Source organism: Athene noctua, chromosome 7 (genome assembly GCF_965140245.1).
Source record: "Athene noctua chromosome 7, bAthNoc1.hap1.1, whole genome shotgun sequence".
Classification (NCBI taxonomy): domain Eukaryota; kingdom Metazoa; phylum Chordata; class Aves; order Strigiformes; family Strigidae; genus Athene; species Athene noctua.
In genome coordinates, this window is record NC_134043.1 from 32,141,543 (window position 1) to 32,162,636 (window position 21,094).

General features: G+C 42.5%; 1 protein-coding gene across 1 annotated transcript in view; it reads right to left on the reverse strand.

The window, feature by feature from the left end:
• CPS1 (carbamoyl-phosphate synthase 1) overlaps window positions 1–21,094 on the reverse strand; it is a 95,450-nt gene that overhangs the window by 69,855 nt on the left and 4,501 nt on the right. Inside the window, exons 2-10 of the mRNA XM_074910721.1 lie at window positions 16,701–16,810; window positions 12,468–12,612; window positions 11,285–11,374; window positions 10,515–10,571; window positions 7,972–8,064; window positions 3,620–3,709; window positions 2,422–2,550; window positions 1,732–1,838; window positions 1,200–1,341 (exon numbers count right to left, since the gene is read on the reverse strand). Coding sequence (XP_074766822.1) covers window positions 1,200–1,341; window positions 1,732–1,838; window positions 2,422–2,550; window positions 3,620–3,709; window positions 7,972–8,064; window positions 10,515–10,571; window positions 11,285–11,374; window positions 12,468–12,612; window positions 16,701–16,810 — 963 coding nt within the window. The remainder of the gene's footprint in view (window positions 1–1,199; window positions 1,342–1,731; window positions 1,839–2,421; window positions 2,551–3,619; window positions 3,710–7,971; window positions 8,065–10,514; window positions 10,572–11,284; window positions 11,375–12,467; window positions 12,613–16,700; window positions 16,811–21,094) is intronic.

The window sequence follows — 21,094 nt, forward strand, 5'->3', positions numbered from 1 at the left end:
ATGGTCCTTTATCTCACATAAAAGACTGTCTTGCTTCTAGATCTAGAAGACTCATGTTCAATCTTATCAACTGCTTTATGCAAAAGCACCATCACACGTCTCCAATCTTTAGCTAAAGCAAACACGAAAGGCATGGGGATGAAAGGGTTCAGTTTGTCAACACAGCTCAAACTCGTTTCAAAAATTGAACTAAACAGCTGTAAGTTTTTTGTATTAATATCTTGTTTGGTAACATTTGTCTCTGTTCAAATACATCTGTAAGGATAAAGAAAACAGCAACTGACAAACAAAATTTATTCTAAAACCATTCCATTAGCTGGAAATTACTGCTCCTTGATCCTGCAAAGTATAGCCAGGATATTCTAGAACAGCACTGTTCAATCTGCTAGACTTGATGTGGGACATTTACAGAAAATGATGAAGAGGCATATTCCCATGGGGGAAATGTTTTTGAAAATGCCTTCTTTTCAATGATTTTCTGATGAATAACAAGACTTCGCTGACTTGCACAACACTAGGCAAGATTTAAAATGGGCAATTGCAAAGCCTGAGATGTGTTTCAATGTCTGTCTGACTTTGTCAAAACAGAGCTATGCAAAACTGTCTTCCTTCCTATGCTCTCCCCTGTTTAGCTGTGAACCTCCAGCCTCCATGGAGAAAATTTAACAATTTTTTCCCCTACATGGATACCACTTGACATTGGACCTCTACCTTGCTCTCTAGAGGCAACTGCTACTCTCACTCATGACTTTAGTCCTTGGAATTCTATTTAAAATAACAGACCTAATTAGACTGCAATAATACTCCTTTTCTGTGCTGGGCAACACAGACCCAACACAACAAAACAGCGACACGAGCTAGCACACCTGTGGCAGAAGCCCTAAGACAACAGTAACTGAGTGAGCACCACTAATGGTAGGGAAATCACAGAAGTTAATAAGGCAGCTGTTCAGGGGAAAATGTAAGGTCACTGTTGCAAACCTACGCTTTGAGCTAGTATGGAGAACAGTGATAACGGTTCACCCCCCTGTGGCCTGTAAGGCAGGGTCCCAAGTAAAGCAGGTGGTCAGATCATCAAGTTTAGTCCTGATAACTAACCGTAATCTGGCAGCATGCTTACAGAAGGTGAAATAAAGTGAGAAAGAGTCTTCGCTCACTAGAGGTTGCTATGTGCAGGTATCCGGAAAGTATGAGCTCACCTCATTCGTTTGATCATTGGCATTCACAAAGAGAGGTTTCCAGCCAGGTGGGAGGGTAGAGCTGTCGATGGCATAGCCGTGGTTCTGAGCAGTGATAACAGCCTGACCATTCACTGCATTCAGGACAGGCTGATTCTGTCCTCTGAAAGAGAAAGGATCAGAGAACAGAGGACAGAAATGCCAGATGTGTCCAAATGCCACAGTTAGGAAGAGCTGGTAACTGTGAGGCTATACATAGCAGTTCAATACTGGCCGCCAATCTCAAAATGATAAATCCTAAAAGAAACTTTACTATTCTTCAGTTTGATGGGGATCAATTACATCAAATACTTTCAAAATACCCTCAAAAAAAGTAATGCATGACATGGCAGTTTTAATTAAAGGCAAGGACAATGGCTGGAACAAAGAAATAATGTCACTGACATGCTAGTTCCCATTAAGACAGTTCAGAAGCAAAGCACTGCTGCTCTGTGGCCTTTTGCAATGGTGAGCTGGTTTATCTGGGCCCTGGGAAGCAGAATTGCTGCCACACCTGTTGGCCATCTGCATCTTGTAGGAAGTAGCTCCGGCTGCTATTCCAGTGATTAGATTCCCCATGCTAATTCCAAACAAGGGCTCTGGGCGATTGCTCTCCAGCACCTAAAATGAAAAGGTTTTCAAGAGGTATTGAAGTGTCTCTGTTCAGCAGTTCCAGCATAAACCATGCTAGTTCCTTCACAGTAGCTATATCGACTTGAGAAAAAAGATGAATGCAAGGGTGGGAACAGCCTATAAAGGAAAGTTTTCTCCTCTCCTCTGCTTCAGAGGGAAGACTCAGAGCACAGCTTGATGTCTCAGTCTACTCAAGGGGAATAAGCAATGACACTCTGAGCTACAGCCATTTAGTGTGTGACATTATTTCAAATATTTCACAGGGAGCACTGTGAAATCAGGGCTGTTCTTTCATAAGGTCACAGAGGTCCTGAAAAAGCACAGGGTACTTTAAGGCACCAGTGAGGTAATTGTAATAATCATCTCTACTATGCATTGTTAGCAAGGTCTCTATAGCCTTACTGTAAGTACTGGTCTGGAGACAACACCCAGTGGACCAAGATGAGGAATATCCCAGGCAGCTGAAATGACTGAACAACATTTGGTCTGTAACATGTTAATACAACCATTAAGAATCCAGGCACTTGTAAAAAAGGCAAAGAATAATTGGCCTATGGCTATTACGCTGTACCTTTCTGACATTCTGAATCACCTCCTGGGCCTTCATGGGATCTCCTGGACCTCCAGAAATTATGAGCCCATCATACTCCATGCTGGTGAAATCATGGTCCCATGGAACCAAATGCACTTCTGCACCTCGCTAGGAAAAAAACAAGGGAACAAGAAATGAGGGGAGGAGGGGAACAAATGAATTCGTGTCAGGAAGTTGTTCCCATGCTCTCATGTCCCAGAGGCTGAGTTTGGATTTCAGCCACCCCCTTTACCAGAGACAATAATGAGGCTTCTCTCCACCATCTAACCAGATTATTTTCACAAAACTGGTAGCTTAGTATTTTTGAACCACCTCAGTGTATGTCAAGTTTGATCTCACTAATGAACTTCAGACAAAACTTACTAATGGAATGCAAAATAAGTGTGTATGCAAACATGTAAAATATGTTCACTTTTACACAGTGCATTCATCCTAACTGCTAAATTTGGGATTCACAGCCTCATTCTATGACATGACAGAACTAGTCATGCACATCTAAAATGGGACAAACATCCACATAAACTGAAAAACAGAAACAGGGAAACCCTGTACATCTAGAGAATGAGAGGACACCACCTTCATTCTTCCTATGTGGCTAGAGAAGCGAGACCTACTACATCACTGTGCTAACAACAGGAAAAGATTTTCACAGAATCAAATAATAACTCAGGATGGGGTGACCTCAGGAGGTCATCTGGTCTAATCCCTGCTCAAAACAGAGGTAATTTCAATGTTAGGGCAGGTTGCTGAGGGCATTAGTCAGTTGAGTATTGAATATCTTCAAGGATGGACATTCCACAACTTCTCTGGACTTGTTTCAGCCATTCACAACCCTCATTGCAAGTTTTTTTTCCTCCATTTATTTATTTTTTACAATGTTGGGTTGACCTTCCTTGGTTGTTCTTCAGAGAAGTTATGCTCAGTCTTTTTAAAGCTCACCTTCTAAGAACCCTTCTCATGGCTGAGAGGTTGCTGCACAGTTCCTCTTCCTTATCCCTTCAATACAGTGTATCAAGTTCAGAAAACACCTGCCAGTCCATAAAAATTATCCTAAAAATTGTATCTCATTTTAGAAGGACAACTGCTGATGTGTCCAGGCAGAAGGAAGGCTAATGAGTACAAGTGAGCCTCTTATCAAAGCAAAACAAGAGGTGAAGGACATAAAGCACTGACTCACCTTTACTAGCAGACGGATAACGTTGTGCTTCAGCCCACAGTCAACAGCTACAACTTTAATTGGATTCCCTCTGCCATAAATCTTGATTTCCTAGAAAAAGACAGACCATGCTGTAAATGATTGGGTCAGCCCTGCTCCCAAAACACAGGGAAGACAGGCAGCAGAGTAACTTTTCACCAACATGCAGCAACTGGTACTTAACAATCAATTTACATGGAAATCTCCAGAAGTACTGCAGACATTAGCGCTTCCCTCATTTTTCTGTGAAAGTAGAAGTTATAATGTTCTTTTATATACAGTTGCTTACAGCACTAACAGCAATTCCTAAGAAATCACTTGTTTCCATAGCTAATGACAAGCTTTCTTCCTGTGTTTCACCTCATTAGCAGGGAAGCAGCAAGCCAGTTCTCACAGATTATTGCAGCCCAAGAGAAATGCCAGATACACAGCAAGAAATTTTCAGCTGAAGTGAAGTCATCCTACCCATGCCAGTGGAGCAAGGCTACTTCACGCCAGCTACATATCCATCACATTAACCACCATCCTAACCCTTCAGTCACAGTAAGACCAAAGAGTAGCCCAGTTGAAGATACCCTATGAGCGACCTCTAGTGCACCACAGCAGTACAGACCAGGCCAAGAGCATCACTGAGCATGGCCTACATCCATATGGACCTGGCAGTTTTGCATAACAGACAACACTTCTAGCTGCTGTTCCTCAACCCATCCCACAAAGTAAACTGTCACCAGTCCCAAGTCTGGACCATTAGGATTTGTACACCCACTTATCTATTGGTCACAACCAGCATGGAAGAGAGTGAAGTTAAACCACTGCATGTTATATAGACCTTGATACTGCAACATGCGGACATATTGACAGACAGCCATAGCACTGAGGTAAGGTTATTTACGGACAGGTTCTTTCTGCAACTTGCTGAATTACTTGTTACATGACTGCAGCTAGCACCAGGCTGGGATGTTATTCATCAACAAGCACATAAAGCAGCTTTTTTCCTCCTAAAAAGAAATTCTGCGCTTACCTTCAGTTATGCTCAGCTTCTGAAAGCTGATATTGATAAGTGTACTTTATTCAAAGTGTCTTTTCTCTTATGCAATACGACGCTGGAAAAAATAAGTCTTTTTTTTTTTTTTTTTTTTTCCAAAGTAAGTATCTCCCTTTTAATCAGCTTCCCTGTCTTTCATATTTCACAACTGGGCCCCTTTATGAGAAGATGCTAAAATCCATGCCAAATATGCCTGGTGCTGGGTATCAAACTGAATCTTTCCATAAAAGGATTATGACCAGCCAGAAAGAAAGATATCCCCTTACAAGGAACTCCAGATGAAGTTCATTAGCAGAATATTAGAACTCCTCCCTCTGTGTTATCCTAACTCAGTTCTTGTTTGAACTTTCACCTCTTAAAGACTGAGATGAAGAGATTGTTAAGATACAAGAGCTTGTCTTATGTGAGGACAGCTCTGATCATCACCAGGATTGATCTACCACCATGTCAGGAGCAAGGGTGGAAGGGATGGGGAGCAAGAAGCCACCTCCCTTCACTACAAGGCTTCAAGCTGCAACCCATGAACCACCAATGGTCCCTAATTCACCTTTGAGGACATGACTCAGCACAGAGCCAGTAGTGCTACCACTGCTGCTGTGACTCCTGATGTGTAATGCTGAAAGATTTTTGTATCAGAACATATCTTGTAGGTCACACTACAGAATCAGTTGGCAAAGTACCCCACCACCCCTTTTTGAGAATCAGTAGAATGGAAATCATATTGAAACTAGGTCCTGTTAGATCACTCAAGACTTCTGATATGAAGCTGGGCCTGACATAAAATACGACAGTATCTTCACAGTCACCGATACACAAGTGGATTCTGCTTCCACAGTCCATGGTGGAACTGTGTCACTGCATAGGAACTGTATGGGTCTTCTATTTGCTGTCCTTCAGGCTTCTGGGAGGTGGGTTTTAAAAATCTCAAGAAGATTAAGGTGCTCAGTTCTCACAGAAACTAGCTTAGTGTCATGTGCCAGGGTCCCTTAAGAAAAACTCACCCTTCCTTCTTGAAAGGGCTTTTGGAGACCCCTCAATTTCTCACAACATCCATACTTAAAAATCTGCAAAACATTATGAAGCAAAGATCTCCCTCAAAGGTTTTCCTTGACTGTTCTAATGGCCAGAGGGAGTTGTGGGACAAAACTGCTTGGAGGTACTTTAATTGCCTCAGTCTCAAAACTCTTCCCCATCTGGTTAATCAGGCTGATCTGTTACAACTTTTCCTTCAGCAGCAAGACTGATTTTAGGTGTTGCTGTCTTCACAACCCTCCCCTGCCACTGCTCACACTTAATTATTGCTCTGTTCTGCAGAGCACTGACCCCTGCATCTGGCCAAGAGTATGTCTAGACAGAAACCAGACTGGGAACTGGATGAGGAAACTGTTAAAACATATTCCTTCTAAAGCCAGAGGATTTCCCTCATCTGTTCACTGCTTAGCTTATAAAAAACCCTGTCCCAGTCTGAAAGGATGATGTGCGAAGGCTGTGAGCCAGCAGTCAGGGAGACTAGAAACCCTTGCTAGCAGTAGTGCTGAGAACAAGAAAAAGAGTACACGGGGCTGTATGTATGGATAGAAAGGACCTTTTAGCTTCCAGTGGTTAAAAACCTCTCTACTGCTCTGGGACCCTGACCACCACATGCACCAAAATAAATCTCTGACAAAAATTCCTGCAAAATAATGGCAGTTTTCTACATTCCCTTCCCTGTATAGGCAAGATCAGCAAATAGAGTCTATACAACTAGCATCTAAAGAAGGCAGGAGGGAAAAAAAAATCATAAAAAAAACCCCAAACCAGTCACTCCTAATGTACAACTGATAAGCAGATTCCTGATCTTGTTGTATCCCGATTTACATGAAAATAGCTGTTTGGCAACAGATAGATTATCATGTCCATTAATTATCAACATCGAACAGTTTATTTTCAGTTTTATTTGTGATGTTGCATTTTAAGCCTATAAAATGAAGTTATAAACATAATGAGACCACCAAAGCTCCATTAATCTTATTATATCTTCCTTTTAGAAGCTATTTTCAGCATCTTTACAGTAATTCTGTCCTAGTAATTGCAGAGTTGAGCATCAGCAACCTTACCTATTTCTGAGTTACTGCTCAAAATGGCTCCACCTGCATCTTGTAACCACAGATCACAACTTTGACAAGCAATTGCCACCCTTTTGTGCAGCAACAAGGCCCTGACTCAAAATACAGTGGAGGCACCACTGGCATCAGTTGGTGAGATCCCCAAAGGTGAGATTTGTAAGATGGCCTATGTGTTCCAGTGGCATCCCAGGTAACCAGTTACTACTGTAAATCCAAGCCTGAATGGAGACTGCACTTCAAATTCCCACTTGCTCACTGACCAGTCTGTTCAGGACTGCTCCTCACTCACCTATGCCATTAACACACCAGCTTCTATGCAGAACAGTACACAAGCAGCTATTTGCAATGCTCTTCCAGAGCCTCACTGATCTTGAAGGAGCTTCAAACACAATAGTAAGCATGGAATTTGTAAAAGGGACTCGTACATTCCGTTCTAACTTCAGTCAATGGGATTAAGCACCCAAGGTAGGCTTTATCCCACAGTTAAATCCTCAAAGGGTCCACAATTGAAGATATTAGCCCTTGCATTGATACAAGAATAGTTACTATTTTTAGTATGGACCTGGTTTGCTATGTCCTCACGATTTGTAATGTTCTTCTCAGCTTGTGGTTGAACATAGTTTGCATGCCCAGCAAAGAGAGTACAAACTTAACTGCTGTTCTGTACATATCTATAGACAAAGCAGCTAACACCAGTAATATTAGATCCAGGGGATTCCTAACTTGGCCTCTTTTTGAAATCTAGAAATATCTTCTGGAATGACCTCAACAAAATTACACCTTAACACAGATGATCAAATGTTATTGTGAGCTTTCCTGAAATTTATTTAAGGAAATCTACCATTCTTTTTATTAATTCTTCTTATGTTTGAAAATGTACACCATATACTAGGTCTAAGTGTAGCCCCAAAACTTCTCAATCCCATCTTTGTAACACACAATCCTCTGATCAGAGGATCAGCTCAACACAGCTCATTTTACATCTTCAACACTGCACCTAAGGAGCCATGGGGATTCTACAAGGACAATATTCAGATAACAGTCCTTCAAAGGTCTGGAAAGGTGTATGGTTTACAAAAGGTCCCCAGATTGTTTGTTTAGAAAGGCTGGACCATTCCCAGAGTAAATGAAGAGCGCTTACTACCTGGAGTGTACAGCCCTGGGACTACAGAAGAAATTCTCACCTTTGTTGAAACTTCTGCAATTAAGTTTTGCTTATTTGGGTCTGCAAACTCCACTGGTTGACCTTCAAATTCAATCTTCCCAAGTACTGTACCCTGTGGAAATACACCAGTAAACAACAAAGCATGAGCAAAGGAGAAGCTGTGAACACTGGGACAAGGTGCTGACAGGCACGGCAACTGGAACAGCTGTTCAGAGATGGTTTCTTGGTGGTTTATAACCATTTCTACCATCTTCAGAAGCTTATGAGCCTTTCTCAGTATCAAAAATCTGTTTAAAATCATTCACTGAGGGGAGAGGCATTGTCAACAGTAAACCTGGTTAATAGGCAAGCTGTCTAGTGACAGTGAAATGAGTTGCCTTCCAAGAGGATCAGAATTCAAATCCCCACGTAACTGTTGTGTAGATCTGGGAGTAACCCACAAAGCAGTTTGAAGCTTTTTGTTTTTGGAAACCCACTGTGAGGCCTTCAGCCACCTCCCATGGAGAGCTATAAAGGCAGCAGAGCTGGTGTAAGGCAAAGCTATAGAGGAGGTCAGCACAGCTGTTTTCTGAATAAGCTGTTAAAAAAAAAAAAAAAAAAAAGCAAGCTCTGCTCTTTATTGTTGTTACCACCTTGCAGAATCTAGGACATTCTTGCTCTGCCAGCAGCATATCCTTCTCCACCTTCTGCTCATTAAAGTTCTCAGTGGAAAAAACCCTGTTTTGGCTTTGTCCCATTCCTGGAATAAGTGGGATTAATTTAGGGTTAACTTTTTCTCTGCATGAGGACTGAGTGTGCAATACAGAACTTTTCAAGGATGAAAGGGGAAAGTAAAACAGATGAATTCAATGTTTTACTGTAACTTTTAATGCATAAAACTTTCATGATAAACTCAGCTCGCCCTGTTGTTATTGCACTTGCAACCACGTTCATGGTTGGCCATACCTGAAGTATCCTTGCCATTTTCCTAGGACAAGAAAGAGCCAGAATCTTGCATTGCCATGGTTAGTACTAAGAGTAATTTTTAAAGTCAGAGTTTTGCTCTTAAGAGTGGCCGACTTCCTATCTCATCTTGAGTAGCACCTTACACCAAAGCTACTCCAGGTTGCTTTGCGTGGAGCAGAGCTTGAAAGGTCAGCATCATCTTAAGTAAGTCAGGTTCTTGGGAACCACAGAAACTGCTGATTGCCACCATGCAGTCAGGCCCATAAACGCTGACAAAGCCCTAAAGGCCTTGCTCTCAAACAGGAACCCTGTGTCTTACATCACTCCCAGATTATTCAGCCAAATGGTGCCCTGCATTTACCTTTAGAGTCCACTTTAACAAGTCATGGCTCATTTCTGCATTTATCATAATGAAAACCTGAGCTCACCTCCAATTTATAAACAGACATGGAGTGAAATACTAAGCTGTTTTTTTTCAAGCTGAGAAGATTGGGAGAAAAGGCTACATTATGCATTAATTTAAAAGCCATAAACCAATACAACTCAGAGTCCCAGTATAATGGGCATTATACCATACACTGCTAAATTACAGAATAAACATTGAAAGTGTATTTACTTTGGATGAAAGGAATGCCAATCCATTAAACAGTATGTCTCAAGAAAGTAGAAACCACATTGCCATTTTCTATTGTATTAAACTGCACTTGTCTGCTGTCTAAGAGCAGGACAATGCCCTATCTTCCTGTATGAATTCATTTCTACAAATATTCCTCTCTTCAAGTTGGGTTGTTCATATTTTGTTCTGTGGAATGAAAGGGGGTGTGGGCTTGGACTGCAGACTACAAATTGATGACCTAAAGAAAAGAGCAGCTTCAAATAATCCATTACAAAGAAGAGACTCCAGGGCGCATTTACATTCAGAGGGACTTTGATCCTTGTTTTAGACAGTGTGAAGCGTACCTTAACATTAACCTCCATTCAGTACAAAAATCCTGCTCATGTCCTTCAACTGTCAGCTCTTGGAAACCAAAGAAAAGTAATGACTATTAAAAAAAATAACAGGCTTCAGCCAAAGAAAACCAGCCTGAGTTAGGAATCCATCTTAGGTTACTGTAGGCATTTATTTGTCTCTGAGGAATAAGAGAATTTCTACCAACCAAAGGTGATGCTATCTGTGAACTAATATCCACAATTTCTCACAGAGTTGTTGCTCTCTCGGACTGTTACTATCTGAGGTAAAATGTAATTGACACTACTGCCTGTTGTGTCCAACACACTAGTCTGACACAGCTACCTGAGGCCTTTCATTTACATCCGCTTGTGCTGGTTCACTTCTGTAGAACAGGAAACCCAGCTCAGAGCCAAGGAGAGGGGGCTCCACTTCTGTAGAACAGGAAACCCAGCTCAGAGCCAAGGAGAGGGGGCTCCCTGGGATCAGAGTATTGCCTCAGCCGTACAGAAGTCACAGAGCCTTTGGAAGAGCACAGGGATCTGAGCAGCATCTGAGGTCAAGGTAGCCCGGAAGTAGCATTTCTACCCCAGATTTGCTGCACTGTTAGAAAAAGGGCCCAGCAATAGCAACATTGATGCAACTGGATCAAGGGAAGCAGATTATACCTTGTCACGAATTAATTTGGACAGCATTCTGGTATCAATCCCATACAGTGCAGGCACCTGAGGAAAACAGGAGAGAAGGATAAATTAGAGAACAAGCAGCTAAAACAGAGGAAGAAAGCAGCCAGACCACTTTGCTGAGAAGAACATATCCTTGTTCAAGGAGTTCTGGCCTTTAGCAACACTATCACCAAGGCTGCCTCACTTCCAGTTCTTCATTTTCCCACTCATAAATAGCTCAGTTCTTCAAATCTAGTTTCTGCACTAAAAAACACAAAATAAAAAGCTCATGTAGCAAAAATCTGTCTCATTTGTGAGCCCCATTTTGCCTTACCTATGAGCACCTAACCCCCCCAGCCATCACAAGTCAGTGGCAGTTTACTGACACATCCTTGACTCCCACAGCTTCAAGACAGTGGGGTCCTGGCAGCCAACATCTCTTAAGGTTATGACCATGACAATAACAAGAAGCAGAACTACAGAAACATTTGACAAAAGAATAGAATATAATCTAATGTATATTGTTTTTATGGAGAACCAAACATTTCCATTTATTTAACATTCCTTCTGGAAAGATCTTGGAAATACCATTGCACCCTGAAAAAAGATAAATGGATGAAGAATCAGAGAACTAAGGAACACAGAATGAGCCCGGTACAGACTGGTGAAGACATCTGAGAAGAGTGGTTACGAGCTCAAAGCCAGCAGTTCTCTCCCCTGTTATCAAACATACAGGTCTGTTCTCATAACGTAGTTACCACTAGACTGCTCACCTGTTCTTCCTGCAACCAGTCTCCCAGGCTCCTAGCAGCCTGCCAGTGGCTGTACTCATTGCTGTAATCCAGTACCAGCAAGCCTGAAACCTGCAGAGAGAAGAAATGTCATTTTGCACTGAAGGATCACCCTGTACTTGCCCTGTACTTTCTGAATTTTCACTATTCATCCACTGCAAACCATGTCACAGACAGGACACAAGGCTAGGCAGGCATGGTATGGCTGCTTTTATATAACAAAAAGATAGTAAATCTGAGCTTTCACAGGGGAAGTGCACAGAACAGGTACCTGTTCTCTTTACCAGTGTAAAGACTTCATGCTCTGTCATGATTGTATCCAGACCCTTTTACTTAGGCAATTCATATAATAATGTGGCTTTCAGGTAACCAAAGCTGCAAATTACATTGAACTAAGAAAACGCTTCTCATTAGAATGAAAGTGGAAATTTAACACAAGACAAAGGTTTTATTTTGGTTCATTCTTTGTTTAAGAAAGCTTTTCACTTTTAAGTGACATTTCATTTCAAAATTCAGCTCCATTTTCCAGTGGAGTTAGATAGCTTACGAGTCATTTCACCTAAGGACAGATAGAACATTTCACTGGTTCTGCAATTACATGGTTTTGTTTCATTTTTTGGTACTGCCGCCACTGCATGGACACAGTCCTGCACCTAGCCAATATCCCCTGTCACCACAGTGTAAATACTGGTTCCTGCACTAGTACGTACAGCCTTCTCCACACAACTGTGACCTCCCATTTGTGGTAGTACAGGCATATAGAGAAAAGTCTCAGCACACAGAAATTTCTCATTCTCACTGGCATTTGATCTCCTTGTGGCAACCAGTCCTGGGCAGAGATACATAGGAGGCAGAAGGGAATGTGGAAGAAAAGCCATCCAGAACAGCAGTTCACAAAAACTGTAGCACATCTGTCACTGATGGGAAATACACCACTTCCAGACAGCACATGGACTGATACAGAAAGCAAGCTGGATTATCTTTTGCCACCATTCCCCCAAAGGACAATATCCAGAAGAGGAAAAAGAAAGGCTGAGTATCATAGATTCCTTCTAACTTCCATGAGGGTGCCAGTAAAATCTTGTGCACGCATGCACACACGCACACACACACACTCTGGCTGCTAGCACCACCCTTTGATCAGCTCTGTCTCTCCCACTGTTACCTTGATCCCATCAGACTCCAGAAACCTCCTGAGGCCCATTTCATCCAAAGCAGCTGTGTCAGGCACCCCACCATTCCCAACTATGGGGTTAGCCAGTGTAAGAATCTGTCCTTTGTAGCTGGGATCTGTCAATGCTTCGGTGTATCTAGATGAAGAAGCAACAGAAGAAAAGTACATTGGTCTGGATTTGAAAGGAAAACAAAAGAGCCAGTGAAAACAAGACAGGTCTGAATTCCCATATGACAAAAAGACAGAAATGGTATTCATGTGACAGCATTCTCAGTATAAAAGCAAACACATCTGTGAATCTGCCCTTACTTTGACATCTGGGATCAAACATCTGACACTGAGAACAAGGAAAGGCTTTGGCTTCTCATGTTTCATTTAAGAAAAGCACAGGAGCTATTAACAAACTCAGACTCCTTGTGATTTAACATAAGGTAAACAACCACACAAAGTACAGAGCAATCACAGAACTGCAGTAAGTGCATGGTATACCACTTGACCCCCAGATAACAGCTTGGGCTTGGCCATTCCCTGGGTACACCATGCGAACAGTGCTTCATCATTGCTGTGCCCTTCCCTCCATGTGGTGTAAGAATTTGTCCCTCTCAGTGGCAACAGAAAACTCAAACAGGAAAGCTAACAGACAACAGAGCTGTTTGCCCAGACCTGGTCCTTTTCCCAGTCTGGAGCTTGCAGGTCTTGAGATGTTGAGGGCTGTAACTACTCTTTCTGTGGGGGACAAATTTATGCCTATCTTTTTGTCTGGAGATCAGTCAGGGAAGCAGCTGTGAATCAGCCTTGCGATTCCTCATTACTGCTCTGCGTTCTTCTCTCCTACCTGCTCTGCCAACTAACCCTGCCACAGTACCACTTTTGCAGTTTCTCCCAGCAGAGGCCCAGCCTCTCTTCTAGGCAGCCTCCAGGTTCCCACCCACAGAACACCACACATTTCACCCGACAAGACTTCTAAGTGCTTGGAAGTTAGTTTGCATATCTTTGAAGAAGGCAAGTTGAAGGCAATGCTTTGGGACTCCACCCTGGTCACAAGACCCCAAAGCACGTCCTTATACCTTTAGCCCAAGCAGAAGCCCCAGGAACAGAAACTTTGTTCAAGCACCTGCCTGAATACCCTTCTCAGCAAGGATCTAAAAGTGTAGTGGAACATTCTTCTGCAGTGAAGGCTCAAACCTAGGATTTTGCAAAGTATCAGCTCTAGATCCAGTAGATCCAGTCTCACTTTCAACCCCAAAGAGGGGGACAGCATAAACATGGTCTACACGCCCATGCTCCTATCCTTCAGCTTCAAATTAACGCATAGTCCTTGACTTTCTCCCTTATACTGTAGCATACTGTTGCAGCAATCCATTAAACAATAGCTGTCTTTCAACCCAAAAGCAGTTGTAATTTAGCAACAGATGAAGTTATCCACACAAATATTTAGCCAAATGCATAAAGACACTTCAGGATGAATCTGCCCTACACAAAATATAATTTATTATTGTCATTATTGTTTAAACAATACATAATTGGCAACTCCAGCCATCTACCAGATATCAGCAAGTTACAAGAGACATTTTTATGGAACATCGGACTTACTGCCAGAAGATTAATTGTCAAACATTGGGAAACTCTTCACAAAACCCGGAATGGTTGCAGGCAGATACAGACAACACAGCACACCAGCCAGCTCTGAGAAATGCCATGTCGAAGGAACAATGCCCATGAAATATTTTCAGGTAAGCCTCTCCTGCTGTTCAAATCTATACTTCCTGCTGCAGGTAAACAACCACACAAAGTGCAGTGTGATCACAGAACTGCAGTAAGTGCAAGGCACATGCACATTTGGCATCGCTCTCTCCTTCCAAGTAAATTGGTTTTGCTTCCAAAAGACTCTTTGTTAATGACAAAGCTAATGTAATTAACCTTTGCATGTTATTTGTAATCAGCAAACAAGGACAGAGAGCCATTGGGTTTGGCTGGGGTATGAAGGCACATCTCTGCACTGAGACACAGTGCCCTTTAAGCAGGCACAATGCCTTGTGGAGCACAAGAGGAGCAGATGGGAACATGAGCTCCAAAGATGCTGCAAGGTCTAATCCTTGCTGTGCCTGCCCAAAGGCCTGCCTGATTTCAGTAAATTCCTGTCAATCAGTTCTCTCACTAGAATATCATGGGAAACACACACAGACTTATTGAAAGCAAACGCATTTACTGAGCTGTTTCAAACATGGGAACATTTTATGGGTTGTAATTCTTCCTTTTTCTTAATTGGAAATCAACTTCTTCCTTTTTGTTCCTATACCAAACAGATGGCTGCAACGCTAAGAAATACTTTTTTGAGCAAATGTTTCTGAAAAGTTCATCCTCATGCTTTTCTAATGAAAATTCAACAATTTAAAGCAAAACAGTGCTCTCTGCCCTTTATTCCAGAGTAATATGACAGCATTTCAGCCAGCTTTAGCTACTTCAAGCCTGAAAGCTGTATGCACATAAAGTGCTTTGCCTCCCAGTTCTGTGACATGAAACAGAACGTGGGAGTCCAGATGAGGAGACAAGGTGCAGAGCAGCATATTAATCACTCCAGTACAGACCCCATGCTGACCCCACTCTGCATCCAGAAACACCCACATCACAGAAAGCAGTGGTTTGAGGCTTAAGAGCAGCCATGGCAAAAACACCCCTGGACTAGCCTCTGGCTCCCTATGCTGACAAATTGCTATGTGCCCAGATAGTCTCTAAAAGTCCCCAACCTTGGCACCTCCTTCACGCAGGCACTTAGCCTCTTACTGCGTCAATGAAAAGAGGTAGCTGGGTTCCTCTGGGTACGGAGGGTCTTGATCTCTGTGCTCAGGAGCACTAGGCAGAGCTACAGGACTTCTTTCACTAGACAGCAATGCTTGGACTGGTAGCAAATCTGTTACTTTCACAATCTGCAACAACACTGCAAACTCTTATCTTCCTGTTCTCCAAAACAATCAAGGTCATGTTCCTGGAGAGTGCCCTGAAGATACACCCTAACATTTCGAATGTTCCCTCCATGCCCATATTCTCCCCAGCACAGAAGAGATCTCTCTTTCACAGGTATCCTCTCCAATTGTCTAGAAAATGAGCCGAAAATTCTGCTGCCACAGTAACATGTGGAGAGGAAATTAATCCATCAGGTCCTCCTTGACTTTTGTGATGTGACAAGATTTATTGCCCATAATCTATCATTGAGAAGAGAACTCTGGTGCCCTCCATCATTCTGATCTATATTAAACAGTTGCTTCTTGGCAGGTATATTAACACAGCAGGTAATTAGTGCTGTCAAAATACTTAAATAATTGCCTCCTAATGCAAAACTTTGCAAACAGATTCCCCTCTGCAGCAATTTAACACTCTCACCAATGAGATAATTTAAAAACTCATCCTGTGAGTACTGGTTTCTCCAAAAGAGAGCAGAATTTGGGGAATGCAAGGCACCTGGGCAAAGACAGCTATGAATGACTGCAGAAAAAGCTCAGGCACCAACAACCTCAGAGCTGTCTTGCCTCCCCAGGAATATGTCCCTCTCCTAACCAAAAGCCTCATTCATCCAGGCAGATTTCCTCTGCTCAAGCAGTTCAACAAAATCACCAGCAGCATTTGTCTGCCATCCTAAATCAGCCACTGGCTTCTACCAGTCAAGAGGACTGAGAGTTAGGCTAGGTTAGGCACGAATCTGATCCTGCCCTTTAGATGGAAAGGCCACAGAGTTTAAATGAATCCTTAACTGTGGTATGAGCCAACAAATGTCATAAGGGATGGGTCATACAGGTGACCAACTTGCAAACCTTGGGATTTAAAAATTTTGCACTCAGAAGTGTTCCATTACCCAGAATGTTGCAGGTGCTTCAAATCTCTATATTTGATCAGGGCACTGAAGGGAGAACAAAGACAGTTCCTCTGCTCTGACTCAGCAATGGTTGCATTTCAATGGGAAGTGATCAGATTCCTACATACCTCACTACCATGGTTAGTTATATCAGTCTTTAAAGTTGCTTATCACCACAAAGGCTATGATGCGAGGACTGCCTGAAGTCTCTTCATTAACTGTCTCTCTCTCTGTGTATCCCTGGACTATGGTGTTTCCTTACACAGAACACTACATGTTTAGATCAGGACCCTATGAACTTGCAAAAAGCAACTTTCACACTTTAACAAGCTCCCAGAAAACTGGTGCTTACATCTCATTTGCTTGTGCCTTACCCAGAAAGACCAGTGTTGAATACGACTTCCCCTGCTGTGGAGGATGGATAGCCAAAAGAATAGCCCTTCATCTTCATCCCATCTTCCAGCACCAAGTTCGCTGTCTGCGCCTAGAGAAAGGCACATGAAGAGACTCAAATACAGGAGGAAAAGCCTTGATGTTTATACAGGTAACACCTAGGACACCTGCCTTTCATGTCTGATGTTGTAAGTATCCCTGCCCCTCTCCCATTCCCAGCTGTCAAGATACTGTCTCTTTTACTAGTCTCCTGATGTTCTTTTTCATTCTAATACTTAGGAAACATTGTGCTCCCAACAAGGGCAAGGCAGCTGGCAAACCTCAAACGCAAGCAGAGAATGTGCTGCTATTACTGTGAGACCACCCTTCTGTATCACGTTTATTTTTTCACTCAATGTATCTTGCAATTAACCAATATCATAACTCTGTAAGGAAATGATCACCCCTCTCCTCAATGTTTGCTCAAGGCTTGCTGCTGAGTATGCTGACTCTCATACAGCTGTGACCTTTGATAGGTGCTTAACTTCTGTTGCAACTGTACAGCTAAGCCACTAAAAACAAGTCTATGCTTAGTTGGACTAGTGTCAGATGGCAAAATTCAAAATACCAGTCCATTCTGCTGTAGGACACAAGAAGAGATGAACTCACAGCTTAGACACTCACGGTCTCAGTTACCTCAGGGCTAGGTATAAATTGTCCTGGAAGAGGTAGATATGGAACAAGCAGCCTAGCAGAAAACTTCCCATAAAGCTGCACCTCTTTCAGAGAGCATTTAGCAGAACTGAGTCCCACACTAACTGTGGGATCCCTTACAAGCTTAATCACTATTTTACAGCTGAGGAAAATGGGACACAAAGAGCGAGTTTTACAAAAGTCATTAAGAGTTTCAGCTGGGTCTTTGCACATACCAGACAAAACACACCCACTTTTGCCTTATTTGGAAACTAAAATTTTCTTAGCCTGTCCAGAAATTGGATGGGAAACCACCTGGGAACTCCAGCTTCTACCAAGAAAATAACAAGTATAGGCGCAACAGAAATGACAGAATGAGTTGAGAGATTGCTTCAAACAGCAGGATCACTGATGACATGCAGGGGAAGAGAGAGAGTAAGCAAAGCTGGCAATAGATTTGCCAATAAATTTCTGGGCTTAACAAAATTTGGACGATGAATCTTTTGAGTCCTGAGAAATTTCCACTTTTGGAATGTAAGCGAAGCTGCCTTCTGGGCACAGAGCTGTAGTCACAGAGTGACTACCAGTACAAAAACCCCAATAGTCTGCGCCACAGGAGATGTGCCAAGTCTGTCCACGAGGCAGCAGCTCTCACCATGATTTAACTTTATATTGGGGTTTTTTTACAGAACAATTCCTCTTAATGGGATTTTTTAAAAGAAAAATCAGGATCAATTTGCTGTAGAAAGGACCAGGAGAACTACTTTCCATTAGCTGTAAATCAGATGAACAATCACAGCAAGGAGAAATTTCATTCCCAGCACTGAACATTTTGTAACAGTCATGGCAAACATTCATCTAGAGCTTCTCTGCACTTACAAATACTGCACAGATCAATTACTAATGTACTGCAAAATACACTAAAAAATCAAACTGCACTGCCAAGTAATTGAATTCTGTACATCTGGGATGCTTTTAGCCTTGCATTTTTTCCTCATTAATGTCAAACATCCAGTCGTTCTCAAAAGGTTTAGCCATCATTTTTTGAACCTTCCCACGCTATTGGATGGGATAGTCAGCAACATGAAAACCGCCTCCCTCTTTGGTTACAAATGTAGTTTTTGTGACTAAATCCCCTAGATTTAACCTAAATAAAAATTACAGTTTGGTCAGATCCCTAATCTCACTAAGCCTCTCGTTACAGAAAGCTGCCACACACTCAAATCATTACAAAGCACAGAGGTCTCCTGGATGCCTCAGACTGGGCTTTGGACAGGACCTCTGCCCTTTCCAAAGCCTGCTGAAAGCCCAGCCCACACTGCCAACATGGGAGGCTGACTGCAGGGACCAGTTTCTCTCAGCCTTGGTTTAAGGAGATGAATCCCTTCTCCCAGTAGGCCATGTATTTGAGTCCACCCAAATACCAACTCCAGTTCAAGCAAGTCCTACCACTCTCTGGTACAAGTTGGGGTAATCGCCTGAATCATGGTGCCAACTGCAAACATAGCCTGGGAGAATCCTTCAGGAAGCCAAGTCCACAACAGTGGAATGACCAGAAAAGTTAACATCCATCTAACTCCTGGGGGCCAAAATCCAGAGCAATCACTGTGACCTTTAAAGCATCACCCTCACTATAGTACTTGACAGGAATCTGCATGTCTTTCCTCCCCCCACAGACCACTTGCCCTTCTACACACCAGACCAGCACAGAAATAACTTCTGTTGAATAGAAGCCCCTGTTGTACTATTAGAGCCCCACAGTGTTCAAGTAATACAGAAGAATGTCCCTGAGCAACCATAACCTGCCTGCAAGTTCAGCTATAGCAAGGGATAGATGTTCAAATGTTTCCCTCCCTTACTGATTTATTATTCTTAATTAAGTGGTTGGTTTGTTTGTTGAGTATTCTAGAAGCGATTATTCTTTCTTACGTTTCCAGCGGAGGTGTTACCATATCCCTAAGCTGCCAGCCTACTTTGGCTTTTCAGTCTTGTTTTTAGTGTGAAAAGTCATTTACAGGCTACAGAGAAGGCCAGCTGACTTAATCAGGGATTAGTTGTGAGAGATGTTCACTTTTAAAAAAACAAGCAGCAAGAAATAAAAATCCCAGAGCTTCCAGGAGGTCCTTTTGTCTCCACTCTTCTCAGAAGCATCCCCAGGTAGTCTCAGATAAATCTGTTGTAGTCAAATGAAATGTTTCTTCCGTACACACCCCCCAATGTGAGACACACCGTTTGCAATCTGATTTCTCCTTCCTACACACCAGTAGCTTTACCTTTAGAAGAGCCCCCTGCGCTCCAGAGAGGCTGCAAGACTCTTGAACAGCTTTGAGGATGGAGATGGCTAAGGGAAAGGGTCATGCTGTCACTGCTAGATTTTGTGCATTTTGTCAAAGCAACTTGAAGAGTTAACTAGTTCAGATCCCACTTCACTAAGCAGTTCACACACGAGGTAAACAAAGCATTGTAGCATTTAAAAAAAAAAAACAAACAAACAAACAAAAAAAACCACAGAAAACAACACGAAAAACAAAACAATAAGAAAGTAGAAAACCAGATTAACTTAGTTCCAGTTAGCTCCCTGCTCTAGCAGCCCTTTCCATCTACAGGATGAATGATAGATGTCTGCAAAATCCCAAAAGATCTGCAGTACAATTTGCTTTTTAAATTGTGTCTGCTATAAACTCCTTTACCGGAAAGTGAACAGATAATTTTTCCTCTTTTCTACTTGCCTCACAGAGTTACTAGTCAAGGAAGTCAAGTTTTTCCCCTCCAAAGAAATCACTCAGTTACTCTTGGCAGGGTCAAGCTGAACCCTGAACGCTGGGCTGCTGGAGGACTATGAGTATGCCCAGTACCGAAGCCAGGATAGGCACCAATGTATGGCAGAGACACAGCTGGGACTCAGCTTCAGTGCAAAACAGTTTATTTCCCTCTAGTAAGAAGATGATAAAACACCTCCTTTCTAAGGCAGGCCATGATTCCACACAGTACAGCAGCTTCTGCTGCATTTCTTGGCACACAAATCTGGCTGACTGCGTATCACTAGTCAGTCTGGCCAACATATCAGAAGCACAGAAGAAGCTAAAAGCCATCAGATTTCTTCTACAGTAGAAAACCGGTGCCAGGACTGTGCTACATCCACTCTCTCAAGACCAAATAACCAGCAACAAAGGAGGAGTTGATAGAAGAATGTCTCTTCTCGTGAGTACTATGCCATTACAGGCTAGAAATCTTTCTGGACATTGCTAACAGTCAAGACTTCCTTTGCCAACCTTTTTTTTTTTTATATCTGTAATTTTATTGTAGCACATTTGCTTCTGGCTAAAATTAATAGAAGAAGAGAGGGAAAGAATAAAGAATGAATCAAAAACCAAGTCAGTGTCTTGTGATACACCAAAGATGATTCACCCTTAGGCTAACTTTAGGGAGAAGCTTTGGATTAGTTCCTTTACAGAATCACAGAATCGTCTAGGTTGGAAAAGACCTTGAAGATCATCCAGTCCAACCATTAACCAACACTGACAGTTCCCAACTACACCAGATCCCTCAGCGCTATGTCAGCCCGACTGTTAAACACCTCCAGGGATGGGGACTCCACCACCTCCCTGGGCAGCCCATTCCAAAGCCTAAGAGCCCGTTCTTACCGTCCAAGTCAAAAAGAAAGCAAAGCCAGAAACACAACACAGGCAGCATCACAGAAAAG